This window comes from Coregonus lavaretus (assembly GCF_964263955.1).
Source record: "Coregonus lavaretus genome assembly, chromosome: 32".
NCBI classification, from domain to species: domain Eukaryota; kingdom Metazoa; phylum Chordata; class Actinopteri; order Salmoniformes; family Salmonidae; genus Coregonus; species Coregonus lavaretus.
Window position 1 is genome coordinate 19932682 of NC_140019.1, and position 21956 is coordinate 19954637.

The window sequence follows — 21956 nt, forward strand, 5'->3', positions numbered from 1 at the left end:
TAGTTACAGTATGGAATTCACAACTAAATGTTTGCCAGCTAGACATCTTATAGCTATTTAGTTAACCGTCTAAAATACGCTAAATGCTCTGCAGTTGTGCATTTGGTTTGCTAATTTAGTAGCTAGTTGACTTTCTGTTCTTCCAAAATCAAGCATTAATTTGGTAACAGCAGAGAATCCCCTCCTGGACCAAGAGCCTTGCTAGTAATATTTGTTTTGTTTGTGCAGCAAACTGTGGGTAGCATTTTTTTGTTACTTGTACAGTTTAGGTCAAAAACTGTACAAAATGTTTGCAATGAACTCGTTAGCATTTAGGTAGCATTCTCTATGGGATTTTACATGTACTTGTTAGCATTGGGTTTGAAAACAGCGCCCCTTGTGTATTACCGAACATCCCGGTATGGCACAAGGTTGGTATGAAGGTAAAGCCCAAGCCTAGTTCAAAGGATAGACCCAAACAGCACACCTCCCCTCTGATTGGCTCACCGAATGGCCACTGTCCGGGGTGCGCTGCAGGAAGTCGGAGATACGCTGGACCAGGAAGTCGCGGTCCTTGAGGTTGGCGAAGAGGAAGGTCATCTTGTTCTTGGTGCTGATGGACACGGGGCAGGGCAAGACGCTGCTGCTGTCTGCCTTCTCCACAATGGACACCTAGAGAGAGGGATGGAGGGAAGGAGGAGAGAGAAGGGGAGATAGCGAGAGGGATGGAGGGAAGGAGGAGAGAGAGCGAGAAGGGGAGATAGAGAGAGGGATGGAGGGAAGGAGGAGAGAGAAGGGGACACAGAGAGAGGGATGGAGGGAAGGAGGAGAGAGAGAGAAGGGGAGATATAGAGAGAGGGGGAGGGAAGGAGGAGATAGAAGGGGAGATAGAGAGAGTGGGGGGTGAGAGAGGGAGGGGAAGAGAGACAGTGTAGGAAAGAGATCTACTGAACAACTTTAAGAACATTAGGCACATCCCACAATGAGGGTCTGTCATGTCCCCCATGAAAAACAGAAAGACAGATAGAGGGTGAGAAAGTGAGAGTGAAAGAGAGAAAATGAAAATGAGAGAATAGGAAAGAGGGATGCAGGATATAGGGAAAAGAGAGGGAAAGAGACAGAGAAAGGAGGCAGAATGCAGGAAACAAGAGAAAGAGGGCTCATGCTAGCATTGTGTTGTGTGTGTAGGTACCTCTCTGAGGGGGATGATGAGCTGACAGAGGTCCTCCTCACGGCTGCAGAAACAGATGTAGTTGTTGGAGACAAACAGCTGGCCCACAATGTGCATCTTGGCAAAGGGCGTCCACAGCGTGCAGTCTGTGTGTCCGTCCAGGCGCTCGTCCTGGGTCAGACGGAAAAGCGCCCGGTAGCGCTCGTTCTTGGCCCGTGCATCCAGGTCCCTGAAGTTGACATCCAGTAGTGAGAGGAAAATAGTAAATTAGCAAAGTTAGAAAAAGTACAGATACAGTAAATACACACAAAAAATATGAATAATGTCTATAACTATACTATACCCCCAAAAGTGATGTATTGGTGAGATGCAGAAACGGACCACTACATTGAGGACCATTATTAGCTAAATCAGGTGTGTTAGGACCTGAATTGTCTACCCCTGTTCTCTAGAGGGTGAAAAGACACGTTCTTGGAAGTACCACTCCATTTCAGTGAAAACAGTTGTTCGAAATACCACATTTTTTAATGGTCTGAAAAAACAGGATTTTCCTTCCTCTTGTACCTTGAAACCTCCTACCTCTTGAGTGCCGAGACGTTCTTGAGCGTCTTGCAGGGCTTGGGCAGCGAGCGGTCGGCGGCGAAGCCCTCGTTGTCCAACAGTTGGCGCATGGCGATGGTGGCCAGCTGCTCCATGAGCTTGAAGGTGTCGTTAACGTTGAGGAACATGGAGAAGTAGTGCTCTGTGTGCCGCGTGCTCACCCGCACGCTCTCTGGGAACAGCAGCGTGGCGTTCTTCTCCAGGCGGGTGACCTCCGTCCACTGCACCACCAGGGTCACTATAAGGGGAGTGGGGGGTGGGAGAGAGATCATTTAGCAGACGCTTTTATTAAAATATTTCACTTCACTGAGAAAAGATGGGGGGAGACAGCGGGATATACAGCATAGAGAAAGAGAGATAAAGATGGGAAGAGAGTGAGACAGAGGGAGAGAGAGAGAGCGAGAGAGCGAGCAAGATAGGGAGAGGGAGACATAGGCAGGGATAAGAGGGAGAAAGAGAAAAGGAAGGAGACAGTGGGGGCAGGGGGCAGGGAGAGATAGAAGGTGTACAGTAGAGGGGGAGAAACAGCAGAGGAGGAAGAAACAAAGAGGTAGATTTCATAGAGTTCCATCTTAGAGGATTGAATTAGTACAGCATTTTGCTGAGGGTTGGTGCTGCAACATTGAAGTGGGGCTATTCACTAGGAGTCAATCACATTCCTCAACATACGCACTAACACACACTCTCTAAGCCTCACTCTCTTCTTCTGTAATCTATCTCATAAGATCACTGCCCACAAACAGTACATTTCTTTCAATCCAATTGACATTTTTCAATCTCACACACACACACACACACACACACACACACCAGGGTTTCCGTTAGGAAAATTTGGTGCTAGACAACATGACCGGCAAGATTTTAATTTACTGGACATCCATATGCATTGGGTGCGTAACGCATTAGGACGTCCACCCACGGTGCTCAAAATCACATTTAGATTATTGTAATTCATTTTAACAGCTTAGAAATTAGCCTGTAAAGTAGAACAATGTTCTTATACCAATATCACAGGTTTTATTGAAAAGCAAAACATTGCCTGTTACTTCTTCTTCCCTGCTATAAATCATTAAAAATAATAATGTTTTGCTTAGAAGAACAAGTCGCCTACACAGTAATAAAACTGATTTAAAAAAAATATTTGTATAATATAAATTTGCAAATTACCTGTCCTATAGGCTATTTGTATGACAATTTTTATAAATAAATAAACTAAACACGGCTGTTTTCAAATACAATCTACCCTTCTCTAATTTAATTTAGCTTAGGCATGAACATTTTAATTAGGTCTAATAAATCAAACATAGCTGTGTACAAACACCAGGGCCAGCCGGTTGGCCATGGCTAGAAGGGATCCAGCAGTCAGATTTGGCTTTCGTAGCAGGTTAGGAGAATTTACGCAGCAGGTTAGGATAATTAACTTAACAGGTTAGGAGAATTAGGTTAAGGTTAAGAAAATGGTTAGCTAAATTTGACAAAAGCTGGATCCCTTATAGCCATGACCGGCCCAGGCCGGCCCGCCCTACTCCCATTCCCGCTGCGAATCAGCATCGATAACAACTATTTTCCCTGTTGGCTGCCTAGTGATTGCAACATTGTAACAGTCCCATGTGAATAGTTGGCAATGATGTTTCGTTTCCAAGTGCTACTGAATAAGCTCAACTGAAATGCACCAATTGTGCATGATACACATCATTACTCTACTCTAGTCTATCAATCCATTGCAAATGTTTATACTATACATGACACAGGGGCGGCATATGTTGATCTTGCCTAGGGCTGCAGTAGAACTGCTAGGACTGGGCCTGATGAACACAATTTGTTTTGGAGAAAGAATCCCCTCTCGGCGGGCACACTGGAAACAAGTATAATCAACTCAATCTTCACCAATTTTGCCCAGTCAGGGTACACTTTTCTGAAGTCCCTTATGAGGACATGGCATATTTAACGTGAATAAAAATAGAAACACACATAACCAACACTAATTTCTTATAATTTCTTATCCTATGAAGTATACAGTGGCTTGCGAAAGTATTCACCCCCCTTGGCATTTTTCCTATTTTGTTGCCTTACAACCTGGAATTAAAATAGATTTTTGGGGGGCTTTGTATCATTTGATGTACACAACATGCCTACCACTTTGAAGATGCAAAATATTTTTTTGTGTGAAACAAATAAGAAATAGGACAAAAAAACTGAAAACTTGAGCGTGCATAACTATTCACCCCCCCAAAGTCAATACTTTGTAGAGCCATCTGTTGCAGTAATTACAGATGCAAGTATCTTGGGGTATGTCTCTATAAGCTTGGCACAATCTAGCCACTGGGATTTTTGCCCATTCTTCAAGGCAAAACTGCTCCAGCTCCTTCAAGTTGGATGGGTTCCGCTGGTGTAAAGCAATCTTTAAGTCATACCACAGATTCTCAATTGGATTGAGGTCTGGGCTTTGACTAGGCCATTCCAAGACATTTAAACCACTCGAGTGTTGCTTTAGCAGTATGCTTAGGGTCATTGTCCTGCTGGAAGGTGAACCCCCGTCCCAGTCTCAAATCTCTGGAAGACTGAAACAAGAAATTCCCTGTATTTAGCATCATCCATCATTTCTTCAATTCTGACCAGTTTCCCAATCCCTGCCGATGAAAAACATCCCCACAGCATGATGCTGCCACCACCATGCTTCACTGTGGGGATGGTGTTCTCGGGGTGATGAGAGGTGTTGGGTTTGCGCCAGACATAGTGTTTTCCTTAATGGCCAAAAAGCTCAATTTTAGTCTCATCTGACCAGAGTACCTTCTTCCATATGTTTGGGGTGTCTCCCACATGCCTTTTGGCGAACACCAAACGTGTTTCCTTATTTTTTTCTGGCCACTTCTATAAAGCCCAGCTCTGTGGAGTGTACAGCTTAAAGTGGTCCTATGGATAGATACTCCAATCTCCGCTGTGGAACTTTGCAGCTCCTTCAGGGTTCTCTTTGGTCTCTTTGTTGCCTCTCTGATTAATGCCCTCCTTGCCTTGTCCGTGAGTTTTGGTGGGCGGCCCTCTCTTGGCAGGTTTGTTGTGGTGCCATACAGTGAGTGAAAAAAGTATTTGATCCCCTGCTGATTTTGTACGTTTGCCCACTGACAAAGAAATGATCAGTCTATAATTTTAATGGTAGGTTTATTTGAACAGTGAGAGACAGAATAACAACAAAAAAATCCTGAAAAGCGCATGTCAAAAACTTTATGAATTGATTTGCATTTTAATGAGGGAAATAAGTATTTGACCCCTCTGCAAAACATGACTTAGTACTTGGCAGCAAAACCCTTGTTGGCAATCATAGAGGTCAGACATTTCTTGTAGTTGGCCACCAGGTTTGCACACATCTCAGGAGGGATTTTGTTCCACTCCTCTTTGCAGATCTTCTCCAAGTCATTAAGGTTTCGAGGCTGACGTTTGGCAACTCGAACCTTCAGCTCCCTCCAGAGATTTTCTATGGGATTAAGGTCTGGAGACTGGCTAGGCCACTCCAGGACCTTAATGTGCTTCTTCTTGAGCCACTCCTTTGTTGCCTTGGCCATGTGTTTTGGGTCATTGTCATGCTGGAATACCCATCCACGACCCATTTTCAATGCCCTGGCTGAGGGAAGGAGGTTCTCACCCAAGATTTGACGGTACATGGCCCCGTCCATCGTCCCTTTGATGCGGTGAAGTTGTCCTGTCCCCTTAGCAGAAAAACACCCCCAAAGCATAATGTTTCCACCTCCATGTTTGACGGTGGGGATGGTGTTCTTGGGGTCATAGGCAGCATTCCTCCTCCTCCAAACACGGCGAGTTGAGTTGATGCCAAAGAGCTCAATTTTGGTCTCATCTGACCACAACACTTTCACCCAGTTCTCCTCTGAATCATTCAGATGTTCATTGGCAAACTTCAGACGGGCCTGTATATGTGCTTTCTTGAGCAGGGGGACCTTGCGGGCGCTGCAGGATTTCAGTCCTTCACGGCGTAGTGTGTTACCAATTGTTTTCTTGGTGACTATGGTCCCAGCTGCCTTGAGATCATTGACAAGATCCTCCCGTGTAGTTCTGGGCTGATTCCTCACCGTTCTCATGATCACTGCAACTCCACGAGGTGAGATCTTGCAAGGAGCCCCAGGCCGAGGGAGATTGACAGTTATTTTGTGTTTCGTCCATTTGCGAATAATCGCAGCAACTGTTGTCACCTTCTCAGATGCTTGGTGATTGTCTTGTAGCCCATTCCAGCCTTGTGTAGGTCTACAATCTTGTCCCTGACATCCTTGGAGAGCTCTTTGGTCTTGGCCATGGTGGAGAGTATGGAATCTGATTGATTGATTGCTTCTGTGGACAGGTGTCTTTAATACAGGTAACAAACTGAGATTAGGAGCACTCCCTTTAAGAGTGTGCTCCTAATCTCAGTTTGTTACCTGTATAAAAGACACCTGGGAGCCAGAAATCTTTCTGATTGAGAGGGGGTCAAATACTTATTTTCCTCATTAAAATGCAAATCAATTTATAACATTTTTGACATGTGTTTTTTCTGTTTTTTGTTGTTGTTATTCTGTCTCTCACTGTTCAAATAAACCTACCATTAAAATTATAGACTGATCATTTCTTTGTCAGTGGGCAAACGTACAAAATCAGCAGGGGATCAAATACTTTCTTCCCTCACTGTATATACACGGAGTCACTCATGTGACTTAGATTGCACACAGGTGGACTTTATTTAACCAATTATGTGACTTCTGAAGGTAATTGGTTGCACCAGATCTTATTTAGGGGCTTCATAGCACACACCACTTTTCCGTTATTTATTTGTTAGAATTTCATTTCACTTCACCAATTTGGACAATTTTGTGTACGTCATTACATGAAATCCAAATAAAAATCCATTTAAATTACTGGTTGTAATGCAACAAAATAGGAAAAATGCCAAGGGGGATGAATACTTTTGCAAGGCACTGTATTTGCCTTTGAAGTTGGAGCACATCGACTGGATGAATAAAAAGCATTGTTTTATTTTTTGGGGGGGGACAATTCGGCTGGCAACAATTTAATTTATCGGCTTCTCATACAGTGCATTCAGTAAGTATTCAGACCCCTTCACTTTTTCCACGTTTTGTTACAGCCTTATTATGAAATGGATTAAATCATTTTTTCCCCTCATCAATCTACACACAATACCCCATAATGACAAAGCAAAAACAGGTTTTTAGACATTTTTGCTATTGTATATAAAAAAAAATGTATTACATAAGTATTCAGACGAAGCCCGCTTGGAGTTTGCCAAAAGGCACCTACAGACTCTCACACCATGAGAAACAAGATTCTCTGGTCTGATGAAACCAAGATTGAACTCTTTGGCCTGAATGCCAAGTGTCACGTCTGGAGGAAACCTGGTTCCATCCCTACGGTGAAGCATGGTGGTGGCAGCATCATGTTGTGGGGATGTTTTTCAGCGGCAGGGACTGGGAGACTAGTCGGGATGGAGAGAAAGATGAACGGATCAAAGTACAGAGAGATCCTTGATGAAAACCTGTTCCAGCGCGCTCAGGACCTCAGACTGGGGCTAAGGTTGCAGTTCCAACAGGACAACGACCCTAACACACAGTCAAGACAATGCAGGAGTGGCTTCGGGACAAGTCTCTGAATGTCCTTAAGTGGCCCAGCCAGAGCCCGGACTTGAACCCGATCGAACATCTCTGGAGAGACCTGAAAATAGCTGTGCAGCGACGCTCCCCATCCAACCTGACAGAGCTTGAGAGACTCTGCAGAAAAGAATGGGAGAAACTCCCCAAATACAGGTGTGCCAAGCTTGTAGTGTCATAACCAAGAATATTTGAGGCTGTAATCGCTGCCAAAGGTGCTTCAACAAAGTACTGAGTAAAGAGTCTGAATACTTATGTAAATGTTATATTTATGTTTTTTTGTCCTGTTTTTGCTTTGTCATTATGGGGTATTGTGTGTTGATTGATTAGGGATTTTTTATTTTTTTTTAACCAATTTTAGAATAAGGCTGTAACGTAACAAAATGTGGAAAACGTCAAGGGGTCTGAATACTTTCCGAATGCACTGTATGTTATATATTTACCAGCTAATGGAAACCCTGCTCCACACCCACCTTCTTTCCCCAGGAGGAGGGAGTAGAAGCACAGGTGGTTGACGCTGAGGTAGACCCAGCCCTGGCGGGGCACACGGCCCTTCCAGTAGCTACAGGAGTAGTAGTTGACCAGCTTCTCCTCGTCGGGCATGCCAAACAACTTCCTCATCTTCAGCTCAGCCTCGCGGAACTTGCCAGAGTCCTCGTCCTCCAGGGCCGCATTGCTTTTGTTCTCCTCAGCGATGATGCCCTAGATAGAAAGAGTGGAGGAGGGAGTTAGGTTATTATCCAATAAACACACACACGAGCGCCCTCACAAGCATACCACTTAGCATGGGCCTGCATGGAATTTTCCGGATTGTGTGGGTTTAGATTAGAGGTCCTCACAGATCCACCTGTACCCAAATACCCGAGTCTCGTTCCGGGACCTGAGTGTGTCCGGATCCAGAATTCTAAATGTCACGTGTCTGGGTCGGATCTGATATGATTGTCACGAGTCTGTATAATTTTAACTGACTTGTCCGGAAGTACCCGTACAGATCCGAACGCGACTGCTGCAGTAGAGAGAGAGAGAAAGAAATTGTATAATTTATGCTGCTGGTCTTTGCTTTTCACAAGAGTGGCGCATGTAGCTTGTTGTTGGCCAAACATAAGTCATCAAAGCGGCAATAGGCTACAGTCATAGAGCCTCCGTGTGTGGCAAAAGTTAGTTGAGATCTGATCAATGGAAGATGGAATTAAAATGACGGAATTAAAAGTTAAAGGAGAAGGATAAGCTACAAAGAACAAGAGCCAACAGATAGGCTGCTACTTTATATTTTTAATGGGTTGTTGTTGTTGTTTGTAACTGTGCAGGACAGGAAAGCACATGCAGCCTCGCTAGCTAACTTACAGTTGAAGTTGGAAGTTTACATACACTTAGGTTGGAGTCATTAAAACTTGTTTTTCAACCACTCCACAAATTTCTTGTTAACAAACTATAGTTTTGGCAAGTCTGTTAGGACATCTACTATCTATATCCACAGTAAAACAAGTCCTATATCGACATAACCTGAAAGGCCGCTCAGCAAGGAAGAAGCCACTGCTCCAAAACCGCCATAACAAAGCCAGACTACGGTTTGCAACTGCACATGTGGACAAAGATCGTACTTTTTGGAGAAATGTAATCTGGTCTGATGAAACAAAAATAGAACTGTTTGGCCATAATAACCATCGTTATGTTTGGAGGAAAAAGGTGGTTGCTTGCAAGCCAAAGAAAACCATCCCAACTGTGAAGCACGGGGTGGCAGCATCATGCTGTGGGGGTGCTTTGCTGCAGGAGGGACTGATGCACTTCACAAAATAGATGGCATCATGAGAAAGGAACATTATGTGGATATATTGAAGCAACATCTCAAGACATCAGTCAGGAAGTTAAAGCTTGGTCGCAAATGGGTCTTCCAAATGGACAATGACCCCAAGCATACTTCCAAAGTTGTGGCAAAATGGCTTAAGGACAACAAAGTCAAGGTATTAGAGTGGCCATCACAAAGCCCTCAATCCTATATAACATTTGTGGGCAGAACTGAAAAAGCGTGTGCGAGCAAGGAGGCCTACAAACCTCACTCAGTTACACCAGCTCTGTCAGGAGGAATGGGCCAAAATTCACCCAACTTATTGTGGGAAGCTTGTGGACGGCTACCCAAAACGTTTGACCTAAGTTAAACAATTTAAAGGCAATGCTACCAAATACTAATTGAGTGTATGTAAACTTTTGACCAACTGGGAATGTGATCAAAGAAATAAAGCTGAAATAAATCATTCTCTCTACTATTATTCTGACATTTCACATTCTTAAAATAAAAATAAAGTGGTGATCCTAACTGACTTAAGACAGGGAATTTTTACTAGGATTAAATGTCAGGAATTGTGAAAAACTGAGTTTAAATGTATTTGGCTAAGGTGTATGTAAACTTCCGACTTCAACTGTAACTAGCTTCTCCCGGGTTTGATGCAGTCAAAACAGGCATTACGTAATCATATTGGATGATAAATAACCTAGCTATGGCAGCTATTAGTCTACTATAGCGTGAGTCGGCTTGGTTGGTTGGTTGCTGTCTCTCCCTCCCTCCCTCCTGTTCCCGTGTCACTCGCTCACACTCACAGTAGCCTACACACACAGCACGGCCCCTACTAGAGTGCCACCTCTCTCTACCTCCTCTCCCTTGCGCTTTATCAGCTCTGGTTAATAAAGTAGCTTAAAAATGGACTTTTCTGCTGATTCCCTCACTCAGATCGGGTCTGGATCCGACCATCGTGGTCCGTTCGGAATGGGTCTCTATATTTAAAAAATGTATGTATTATTCCGGATGGGAAAGCCCCAGGTCCATTTCGGAACGTGTCCAACTTTTTGGACCTGTGAAGGCCTCTAGTTTAGATTAATGTGACAATGATGCATAGTGAAGGAACTGAGTCAGTAGCTTAACGCAGGAGCAACAATTAGCTAGGACATAACAGGGTATGACCATTGAATTCTAATTTGTTCTAATTCTGAGGTTGAACTATACTTTGTGGCAGCAGTGCCTACCGAGATCTTCCCCTTGACGAAGGTGGTGATGTCTTCGTCGTTGTCGAAGATGGAGAGCGTTTGGAGTAGGTTGGTCTCCAGCCACTCCCAATGCTCTGTGACCTCCTTCCGGGAGGAGCCTGGGAAAACACAGTATTTCCCCACATCAACATAAAGGTAAAATCGGGTATAGGTGAGCTTTAGTGGGTGTGCTTTAGTGGGTCTAGGTGTGTTTTAGTGGGTGTGCTTTAATGGATCTAGGTGTGATTTAGTGGGTGTGCTTTAGTGGGTATAGGGTTGGGATTGGTAGCTTAGTGGTTAAGAGCGTTGTGCCAGTAACCGAAAGGTCGCTGGTTCTAATCCCCGAGCCGACTAGGTGAACAATCTGTCGATGTGCCCTTGAGCAAGGCACTTAACCTTAATTGCTCCTGTAAGTCGCTCTGGATAAGAGCGTCTGCTAAATGACTAAAAATGTTGATAAAAAAAAATGATTGGGGGATCTGTACCTATGGTAAACTTCAACCCGGAGTGCTTTAGTGCAGCTAGCATAGGTGAATCTTGATATTGTAAAGCAGTGTTGTAGTCGAGTCACTAAATCTTGAGTCGAGTCCATATGGCTGAAGTATGAGTCCAAATCCGAGTCCATCAATTTATAATAGGTCTCAACATGCAACTGTTTCTAGTCACCACCAAATGGCGTCACTCCGTCAACCCAACTAATTTACTATTCATCACTACCTCACAAGTTCTACTCAATAGTGTTTCACTACTTATTTACTACATTTTGTAATCGCCCACTGATATTTGAGTCGTTTTTTTTTATTGCAGAGTGAAAACTAAAGGGAGACTTGTCAGAACCTGGCTTTGGGATGCATTGGATAAAGTGGGAGGGTAGTGCAAGATGAAAATTCAAAGAGAGAGACAAATAGCTACACTGTTGTACTATTAAACTCAATACTATAGTTTTCAATTTTGTAAAGCAGTTTCTGTTTCTTAACCAAGCAAAGCTAAATAGTAGGCTGGTAACTGGTGTTTATTTGCACCCCAGTATCTCTATTTGCACATAATCTCTTGCACATCTATCATTCCAGTGTTAATACTAATTGTAATTATTTTGCACTATAGCCTATTTATTGCCTTACCTCCATAACTTGCTACATTTGCACACACTGTATATATATTTTCTGTTTTATTTTTGACTGCATGTTTTGTTTTACCCCATATGTAACTCTGTGTTGTTGTTGTTTTTAATCGCACTGCTTTGCTTTATCTTGGCCAGGTCGCAGTTGTAAATGAGAACTTGTTCTCAACTGGCTTACCTGGTTAAATAAAGGTGAAATAAAAATAAATACAAGTTTATGGGGAAGCAAGAGAGTCGCTTGCGCGATGTGTAGCCTATGATGGGAGGCTGAGCCGGAGCGGAGCCTACCTGTCTGTCTGCCCACACTCATCGCTTGCTCCCCCACAGCTCACCAGCTGATGTAGGCTGTGTGTGCCGGGTGTGGCGCGTCCTTCCCACTGCTAGAGAACAGAACCCTTGCTGCTCTGCTCACCCAGTGTTGCTAATATTCTGCTCACCATTGTAGCCTATCCAGTCCAAGTGCAAAGTCACGGGAAGGCCAGTCCGAGTCACTAATGGTTGAGAAGGTGAGTCCGAATCCTGGACTCAATTAATACAACACTGTTCTAAAGTGACTTCCTCTCCTTGTCACCTTTCCCTTCTTGGCACAGATATTAATAAAACAGGGCCCCTGTGTCCGGTCTAAATCATGACTGTGCCTTGGCTACCGTGTAGCAACCAGAGGATGTGAGCGGAGTGGAGCTAGAGTAGAGCGTTTGTAATTTGGCTGGCGCGTGGAGCGGATTTCTAAAATGTGGGAGCTTCAGCCTTCTCTCTCACTCCAATTTCACTCTGGTACCGCTCAGCCACAAGCTCTGGGGTCAGAGGATGTGAGCAGAGTGGAGCAGGAGTGGAGCGAGGAGCATGTGTAATTTTGCTGGAGAAAATATAATTTTTGGGGGAGTGTCTGCTTTCTCTTTCGCTCCGGTACCACTAAGCCACAAGCTCTGGACCTAGCGGTACCAAAAGCCCTGGTCTTCCCTAGAAAGCCTCTGTAAATGATGATCACCAGAACAGCCCCAACCTTTTTTAGACTGAAGTTTTTTTTTTTTTTTTGCTTATTATGAACAAGTTCGATCCCCACTGTGAATTATTTTAAAGTTTCCTACAAATCGAGATATTTAATTAAATAGTGATCCATTCTGACTACTACATTTGTTGTCACACAGGACCACGTGCTGACACAGACCAATCACAGGCCGGCAGGCTACGAGGAGGCTCGCGCCCTCATGCCATAGACAATAAGGTTGTCTCTCTCAGGCAAGATGAAAACAACTACATCGACCACGATCCTTTGCTAGTTACGGCCACTTTCACCATGATCCTTAGCGTTTTTGGGTGACACCGAGCCCCATTCAGCAATATGGCGCGCTTCAAATTCAAATACTACTGGTAATAATGGCGCCGGAGGAGATGGCTGCCGTTTTACGGGCAGCTCACCAATTGTAACCCTGGGACTAAACACCTCCCTCTGCAACTGGATCCTGGACTTCCTGACGGCCCGCCCCTATGTGGTAAGGGTAGATAACAACACATCTGCTACGCTGATCCTCAACCCGGGGGCCCCTCACGGGTGCATGCTCAGTCCCCTCATGTACTCCCTGTTCACCCATGACTGCATGGCCAGGCTCCAACACCATCATTAAGTTTGCCTACGACACAACAGTGGTAGGCCTGATCACAGACAAAGATGAGACAGCCTATCGGGAGGAGGTCAGAGACCTGGCCGTGTTGTGCGAGGATAACAACCTCTCCGTCAACGTGATCAAGAGAAAGGAAATGATTGTGGACTACAGGAAAATAAGGACCGAGCACACCCCCATTCTCATCGACGGGGCTGTAGTGGAGCAGGTTGAGAGCTTCAGGTTCCTTGGTTTCCACATCACCAACAAACGATCATGGTCCAAATACACCAAGACAGTCGTGAAGAGGGCACAACAAAGCCTATTCCCCCTCAGGAGACTGAAAAGATTTGGCATGGGTCCTCAGATCCTCAAAAAGTTATACAGCTGCACCATCGAGCGCATCCTGACTGGTTGCATCACTGCCTGGTATGGCAACTACTCGGCCTCCGACCGCAAGACACTACAGAGGGTAGAGCGTACGGCCCAGTACATCACTGGGGCCAAGCTTCCTGCCATCCAGGACCTCTATACCAGGCGGTGTCAGAGCAGGGCCCTAGAAATTGTCAAAGACTCCAGCCACCATAGTCATAGACTGTTCTCTCTGCTACCGCACGGCAAGTGGTACCGGAGCGCCAAGTCTAGGTCCAAAAGGCTTCTTAACAGCTTCTACCCCCAAGCCATAAGACTCCTGAACAGGTAATCAAATGGCTATTGGACTATTTCCGCTCCAGCAGGTATATCTCACTGGTCATCCCCAGACTGGAACGAACTGCAAAAATCTCTGAAACTGGAGACTCTTATCTCCTTCACTAACTTTAAGCATCAGTTGTCAGAGCAGCTTACCGATCACTGCACCTGTACACAGCCCATCTGTAATTAGCCCACCCAACTACCTCATCCCAATATTGTTATTTATTTTGCTCAATAGCACCCCAGTATCTCTATTTGCACATCATCTTCTGCACATCTTTCATTCCAGTGTAAATACTAAATTGTAATTATTTTGCACTATGACCTATTTATTGCCTTACCTCCATAACTTATTACATTTGCACACACTGTATATAGATTTTCTACTGTGTTATTGACTGTACATTTTGTTTATCCCATGTGTAACTCTGTGTTGTTGTTTTTATCGCACTGATTTGCGTTATCTTGGCCAGGTCGCAGTTGTAAATGAGAACTTGTTCTCAACTGGCTTACCTGGTTAAATAAAGGTGAAATAAAAATAAAAATAATAATTTGATTTGATTCATGCACCATCGGTTGTTTTCCATAGGAATACATGGAATACGTCAGAGCTATCTCTATCTACTGCTTGTAATGTCTACAGTATAAACCTAGAACAGTGAAAATAAAGGAGAGGTCTCTTAAAACTTGATGATAATGGTTCACATTTATATAGGCCTAGCACTTTTATACAGTTTTATTTAAATAGGCTAGCTTCAAATACAGTTTGGCTGTCCCAGAACATTCAGAGTTGTCATGGCATGGTTTTGCACCCACCACATGCGATGCTGCAGAAGATCTGGGAGTCCCCCGTCTGGTGCAGGATCCTATAGGGAGCCACTCTGGCACTAGAGTCCAGGACAACATCCATTGTGCCCACAAACAAGCCTAAAGAAAACAGCACAACAAGTTAGGCTACTATTCAATGTATGCCCCTTACAATCTGATTTGCATTTTAGTAATTTAGCAGACGCTCTTATCCAATATCCAGAATTACTTACAGTAGCAATTAGAGCTAAGTGCCTTGCTCAAGGGCACAGACTTTTCACAAGTCAGCTCAGGGATTTGAACCAGCGACCTTTCGGTTACTGGCCCAATACTCTTAACTGCTAAGCTACCTGTAGTAATGAAGTATCTCACTATAGTTTTTCAATTGACTAGTTGAGATAATAGGACTACAGGAATCCCAATAGGTGACTACAGGTCAATCATCCAACAATATTGTATTGCTGGCTGGAGGAGTCCTTACTTTGCATGGATTACTTTTAACCTGGGTAAACAAAGGTTATTTGGCTACGATGTGAACTGACATCTGTTTGTTAGTTGTGAGGAAGTCCAACGCCTGTTGAGGCCCAATGCCAGACAAACCAGACATGCATTCAAACTCACGTGTGGGCAAGCACACACACTCACACCTCAAGAATTTCTACAGTGGGGAAAAAAGGTATTTAGTCAGCCACCAATTGTGTAAGTTCTCCCACTTAAAAAGATGAGAGAGGCCTGTAATTTTTAATCATAGGTACATGTCAACTATGACAGACAAAATGAGGGATTTTTTTTTCCAGAAAATCACATTGTAGGATTTTTTATGAATTTATTTGCAAATTATGGTGGAAAATAAGTATTTGGTCAATAACAAAAGTTTCTCAATACTTTGTTATATACCCTTTGTTGGCAATGACACAGGTCAAACGTTTTCTGTAAGTCTTCACAAGGTTTTCACACACTGTTGCTGGTATTTTGGCCCATTCCTCCATGCAGATCTCCTCTAGAGCAGTGATGTTTTGGAGCTGTCGCTGGGCAACATGGACTTTCAACTCCCTCCAAAGATTTTCTATGGGGTTGAGATCTGGAGACTGGCTAGGCCACTCCAGGACCTTGAAATGCTTCTTACGAAGCCACTCCTTCGTTGCCCGGGCGGTGTGTTTGGGATCATTGTCATGCTGAGAGACCCAGCCACGTTTCATCTTCAATGCCCTTGCTGATGGAAGGAGGTTTTCACTCAAAATCTCACGATACATGGCCCCATTCATTCTTTCCTTTACACGGATCAGTCGTCCTGGTCCCTTTACAGAAAAACAGCCCCAAAGCATGATGTTTCCACCCCCATGCTTCACAGTAGGTATGGTGTTCTTTGGATGCAACTCAGCATTCTTTGTCCTCCAAACACGACGAGTTGAGTTTTTACCAAAAAGTTATATTTTGGTTTCATCTGACCATATGACATTCTCCCAATCCTCTTCTGGATCATCCAAATGCACTCTAGCAAACTTCAGACGGGCCTGGACATGTACTGGCTTAAGCAGGGGGACACGTCTGGCACTGCAGGATTTGAGTCCCTGGCGGCGTAGTGTGTTACTGATGGTAGGCTTTGTTACTTTGGTCCCAGCTCTCTGCAGGTCATTCACTAGGTCCCCCCGTGTGGTTCTGGGATTTTTGCTCACCGTTCTTGTGATCATTTTGACCCCACGGGGTGAGATCTTGCGTGGAGCCCCAGATCGAGGGAGATTATCAGTGGTCTTGTATGTCTTCCATTTCCTAATAATTGCTCCCACAGTTGATTTCTTCAAACCAAGCTGCTTACCTATTGCAGATTCAGTCTTCCCAGCCTGGTGCAGGTCTACAATTTTGTTTCTGGTGTCCTTTGACAGCTCTTTGGTCTTGGCCATAGTGGAGTTTGGAGTGTGACTGTTTGAGGTTGTGGACAGGTGTCTTTTATACTGATAACAAGTTCAAACAGGTGCCATTAATACAGGTAACGAGTGGCGGACAGAGGAGCCTCTTAAAGAAGAAGTTACAGGTCTGTGAGAGCCAGAAATCTTGCTTGTTTGTAGGTGACCAAATACTTATTTTCCACCATAATTTGCAAATAAAATCATAAAAATCCTACAATGTGATTTTCTGGATTTTTTTTCTTCTCATTTTGTCTGTCATGGTTGACGTGTACCTATGATGAAAATTACAGGCCTCTCATCTTTTTAAGTGGGAGAACTTGCACAATTGGTGGCTGACTAAATACTTTTTTCCCCACTGTACATTATGTACTATTTCATAGCCTACATTTTACTGTCTTCATGCGACGGGTTAATGTGTACTGTGGGCTAGTCTAAGACTTATGTTCCTAGAACTGGTCAGCAAAAGCAGCAGCAGTGGTGCTGTAGCTAATACAGAGAGGGACTTGGGGAGGGATATCTGAATCAAAGGGAAACATCAAACTCTTGTGAATGAAAGACCACTTGTGTTTAGTCACTTTAAAGAGCGACTGCCTTTAAAAAGTAACACATCCCTTTGAAAACGGCCTATGTGGATAACATGGTGAACTGCTGCTGTGATTGCTCTTTATCGAATAGCATTGACAGCAACAGCCCTGCCCAGCACGCAGACTTTGTTTACATAAGACAACACGTCGCGCATTTTTTTACTTGAGAAATACTGCACCAAACACCTTAGTTACATGTAAAATTGCGCAACTAAAACATCCACGGCCAAAACATCAAAATTAATTATAGATTTATCGAGTTATCTTAGATTCACTCTGAGGAAGTGAAATAGGCTTCCGCCTCTACAGTGTCTCACGGGGGACAAACAATATTAGCCAAACGCGGAATCGGTCAGGAAACACCTCCAAGACTGAAATCTAATTTTTCTAATGAGCAACAGAAAAACACAAGTGCCAATCGGCTTGTTCTGTGGCTCTTTAAATGAGACTTGACTTGAGGCCGTCTGGGTAGACTTGGGGAGTTTCTCTCATTCTTCTCTGCAGATCCTCAAGCTCTGTCAGGTTGGATGGGGAGCGTCGCTGCACAGCTATTTTCAGGTCTCTCCAGAGATGTTCGATCGGGTTCAAGTCCGGGATCTGGCTGGACAACTCAAGGACATTCAGAGACTTGTCCCGAAGCCACTTCTGAGTTGTCTTGGCTGTGTGCTTAGGGTCGTTGTCCTGTTGGAAGGTGAACCTTCGCCCCAATCTGAGGTCCTGAGCGCTCTGGAGCAGGTTTTCAAAGATCTCGCTGTACTTTGCTCCGTTCACCTTTCCCTCGATCCTGACTATTCTCCCAGTCCCTGCCGCTGAAAAACATCATGATGCTGCCAACACCATGCTTCACCGTAGGGATGGTGCCAGGTTTCCTCCAGACGTGACGCTTGGCATTCAGGCCAAAGAGTTCAATTTTGGTTTAATCAGACCAGAGAATCTTATTTCTCATGGTCTGAGAGTCTTTAGGAGCCTTTTGGCAAACTCCAAGCGCGCTGTCATGTACCTTTTACTGAGGAATGGCTTCCGTCTGGCCACTCTACCATGGTGGAGTGCTGCAGAGATGGTTGTCCTTCTGGAAGGTTCTCCCATCTCCACAGAGGAACTCTAGAACTCTGTCAGAGTGACCATAGGCTCTTGGTCACCTCCCTGATCAAGGCCCTTCTCCCCTGATTGCTTAGTTTGGCTGGGCGGCCAGCTGTAGGAAGAGTCTGGGTGGTTCCAAACTTCTTCCATTTAAGAATGATGGAAGCCACTGTGTTCTTGGGGACCTTCAATGCTGCAGATATGTTTTGGTACCCTTCCCCAGATCTGTGCCTTGACACAATCCTGTCTCGGAGCTCTACGGACAATTCCTTCGACCTCATGGCTTGGTTTTTGCTCTGACATGCACTGTCAACTGTGGGACCTTATATAGACAGGTGTGTGCCTTTCCAAATCATGTCCAATTAATTGAATCTACCACAGGTGGCCTCCAATCAAGTTGTAGAAACATCTCAAGGATGATCAATGGAAACAGGATACATCTGAGCTCAATTTCGAGTCTCATAGCAAAGGGTCTGAATATTTATGTAAACAAGGTATTGCTGTTTTTCATTATTAATAAATGTGCAACAATTTCAAAAAATCTGTTTTCACTTTTTCTTATGGGGTATTGTGTGTAGATTGATGAGATTAAAAAAAAAATATATATATATATATATATATTTTAGAATAAGGCTGTAACGCAACAAAATGTGGAAAAGGTCAGGAGGTCTGAATACTTTCCGAATGCGCTGTATCTGGTGTTTTATGATAGCATCCAAATTCAATATGGGAGGCTAATCCAACTTCCATTGTTTTGGTCATATGACAGAGCTAGCTAGACTCAGGTCTCAGGTTGGTTAAGAAGGGTGCAATCGCGGCCCGCAATTGGGGGAGTTCCTGCATGTTGGCATTCCTGCATCTGCAAGAACTAGTGACGGGAAGTTCAGCTCTTTTTACTGACTCCGATCTATTTGACTCGTTCAGTCAAAAGAACAAATCTTTCGACTCATTTCGTTCATTTGAATCAGTAATGCCAAGAGCACAAAGGACCCCCTACCGGCGAACGATGAACTAAAAACTCGAAAGAGTCATGATTCTACGAGCCTTCCGTTCACATGTCATTCATCATAGGGGGCTTATTGGAGCTATAATTTGTGAGTGAGGCTTGTAAACGTGTGCTTTAAACAATGTACATGTGTTAATTGTTAGGCATTCAAATAACATTATCTCTTGATACATTTGAAACGAAGTAGCTGTGGCAGCTACCAGACTAGATTGTAGATTTTACTGAATGGGCGTTCATGCAGGAACCAATGGGATGTTCGGGGGCGGCGCGTTTCTGCAGATGCAGGAACGCCCACATGCAAGAACGCCCCGAATTGCGGTCCGCAATCACACAGTATTGAGTTGGTTAGGTTAGCAAAGTGTACTAGCTATTGTTAGCTAGCTGTGTGTACTGTTTAGTGATGCATGCGAGAAAATGCACATACTTCCTGCAAGTAATAGCTATCAACGATGTTAGTTAGTAGTAGCAGAAGAAGAAAAAAAACAGGGCGCTAGCTTGGTTAGCCAGCTCCACTTTTTTACATGTCAACACAACATCAACAGCTAGCCTGCGCGCTAGCTACCTTGCTAACACACCAAGCTTGCTAGCTAACGTTACCTAAAGCCCTCATTATTAATGCAAGACATTAGCCAAAACAAATGACATTTTTCACAAACATGAGAGCAATTGTAAACCAAATAATGTTATTGTATAGTTACCAGTGATGCCCCCTCCTTTGCCATGGCCCTTTCTCCTCTGGAGAATGAAGTAGGGGTTCGCCCTTTCGCTCACCCACAGAGCGTTGGCAAGCAACACCTCCTCCGGAGTTATCCACATTTTGGGCGTTTTGAATAAGCTTTTTCCAAATTACGCACTTATTTTAGGATATTATGGTGCAAAGTGTACGCTAAGCGACTTTACACAAGCCTGTTTTGCAGACGTGTTGCCTGCTGTTTTGAGTTCATGTCCGCGGGCCGTCCGTCTGTGCAGCTGGCTGTTCTGTTGTGTCTCCGCCGAAACGGTTTCTACTAGTTACCACAGCCACAATGACAAAATTGTCTATATCGTAAAAATGCATGAAAACAAACATTTGCTTTTTGGTCTTGATTTAACGTTAGTGTTAGCAGTGTTGTGGTTAAAGTTATGTTTAGAATCCAATTTTAAGAAGGGCAATTGTAGAAATGGGCGGGGTTTATGACTTTGTGGCTGGGATAACTAGTGACGACCCTCAAAACTGGTTGCTTTCTACTTTTACGAAAACATGCCCACTGTACGTTCATATCATAGTGTATGTGCACACGATTACACCTTTTAATGGGGGTGATTGACTAATCGGGTGGTAAATTGCATCGCTGCATGACTCACTGCATTAATTTCAATTAAAATGTAATCACAAACCACATTCCCTCCACAGTTTTTATGCGAGTAAAGTCATACCATATAAAAACATTCACGACAGCTCTAATGGAAATAGGCAGTTTCGGTACAACGTTATAAATGCCGACAGATCATTTGTTCGTTCGACATGGTGGGATCTTTTTGTATCGGTGTAATTAATTATGCGACAAATGGTGGTTGAAATGCCTTTATGCGCAAATATTGATATAATAACCATAATCTCTATGTAAACTTGGGAGTCACGCGACCATATTGTGTGTAGTCCTCCCACTATGATTTAGGAAACCATGCAGTGTATTCAGCCTGGTCTCATAGACTGACCCAAAATATAACGGCAACATTCAACAATTTCAAAGATTTTACGGAGTTACAGTTCATATAAGGAAATCAGTCAATTGAAATAAATAAATTAGGCCCTAATCTATGGATTTGACATGACTGTGCAGGGGCGCAGCCATGGGTGGGCCTGGGAGGGCGTAGGTCCACCACTTGGGAGCCAGGCTCACCCACTGGCGAGCCAGGCCCAGCCAATCACAATGAGTTTTTCCCTACAAAAGAGCTTTATTACAGACAGAAACACTCCTCAGTTTCATCAGCTATCCGGGTGGTTGGTCTCAGACGATCCCGTAGGTGAAGAAGCCGGATGTGGAGATCCTGGGCTGGCGTGGTTACACGTGGTCTGCGGTTGTGAGGCCGGTTGGACATACTGCCAAATTCTCTAAAACGATGTTGGTAGAGAAATTAACATTAAATTATCTGGCAACAGCTCTGGTGGACATTCCTGCAATCGGCATGCCAATTGTACGCTCCCTCAAAACTTGAGACATCTGTGGCATTGTGTTGTGTGACAAAACTGCACATTTTAGAGTGGCCTTTTGTCCCCAGCACAAGGCGCACCTGTAATGAACATGCTGTTCAATCAGCTTCTTGATATGCAACACCTGTCAGGTGGATGGATTATCTTGGCAAAGGAAAAATGCTCACTAACAAAATTTGAGAGAAATAAGCTTTTTGTGCGTATGGAAATTTCTGGGATCTTTTATTTCAGCTTATGAAACATGAGACCAACACTTTACATGTTGCGTTTATATTTTTGCTGAGTATATTTTTTTATAAGATCATCTTTGAGAACTAATAATCAACAATAAAAACTAGAGAGAGAAATTACAATTAAAAAAATGTCATGGCCTTTGATTTAATGCCAAAAAATCATGCCCCAAATTCATTATCCCAATAGCTAGGTTTCCATCCACTTGGCAACGGATTTTCATGCAAATGTTCTAAAATCCTCAAAGTTTGCATTTTCCCACCAGTGGTGTTTCCAACAAACGGACTTGTTGCGGATAAAAGTCGGTGCGTGATGACGTA

At 43.9% G+C, this 21956-nt stretch overlaps 1 protein-coding gene across 2 annotated transcripts in view; it reads right to left on the bottom strand.

Moving 5' to 3' along the window:
• Positions 1 to 20171, bottom strand: part of LOC311107867 (TBC1 domain family member 9B-like) — a 46966-nt gene extending 26795 nt beyond the window's left edge. For both annotated transcript variants that reach the window (XM_084150437.1, XM_084150436.1), the window contains exons 1-7: positions 19910 to 20171; positions 14644 to 14754; positions 10414 to 10532; positions 7869 to 8097; positions 1730 to 1988; positions 1172 to 1379; positions 487 to 651 (exon numbers count right to left, since the gene is read on the bottom strand). In XM_084150437.1, the coding sequence (XP_084006563.1) occupies positions 487 to 651; positions 1172 to 1379; positions 1730 to 1988; positions 7869 to 8097; positions 10414 to 10532; positions 14644 to 14754; positions 19910 to 20027 (1209 nt within the window). In that variant the 5' untranslated portion in view covers positions 20028 to 20171. The remainder of the gene's footprint in view (positions 1 to 486; positions 652 to 1171; positions 1380 to 1729; positions 1989 to 7868; positions 8098 to 10413; positions 10533 to 14643; positions 14755 to 19909) is intronic.
• Positions 20172 to 21956: the final 1785 nt, after the last annotated feature.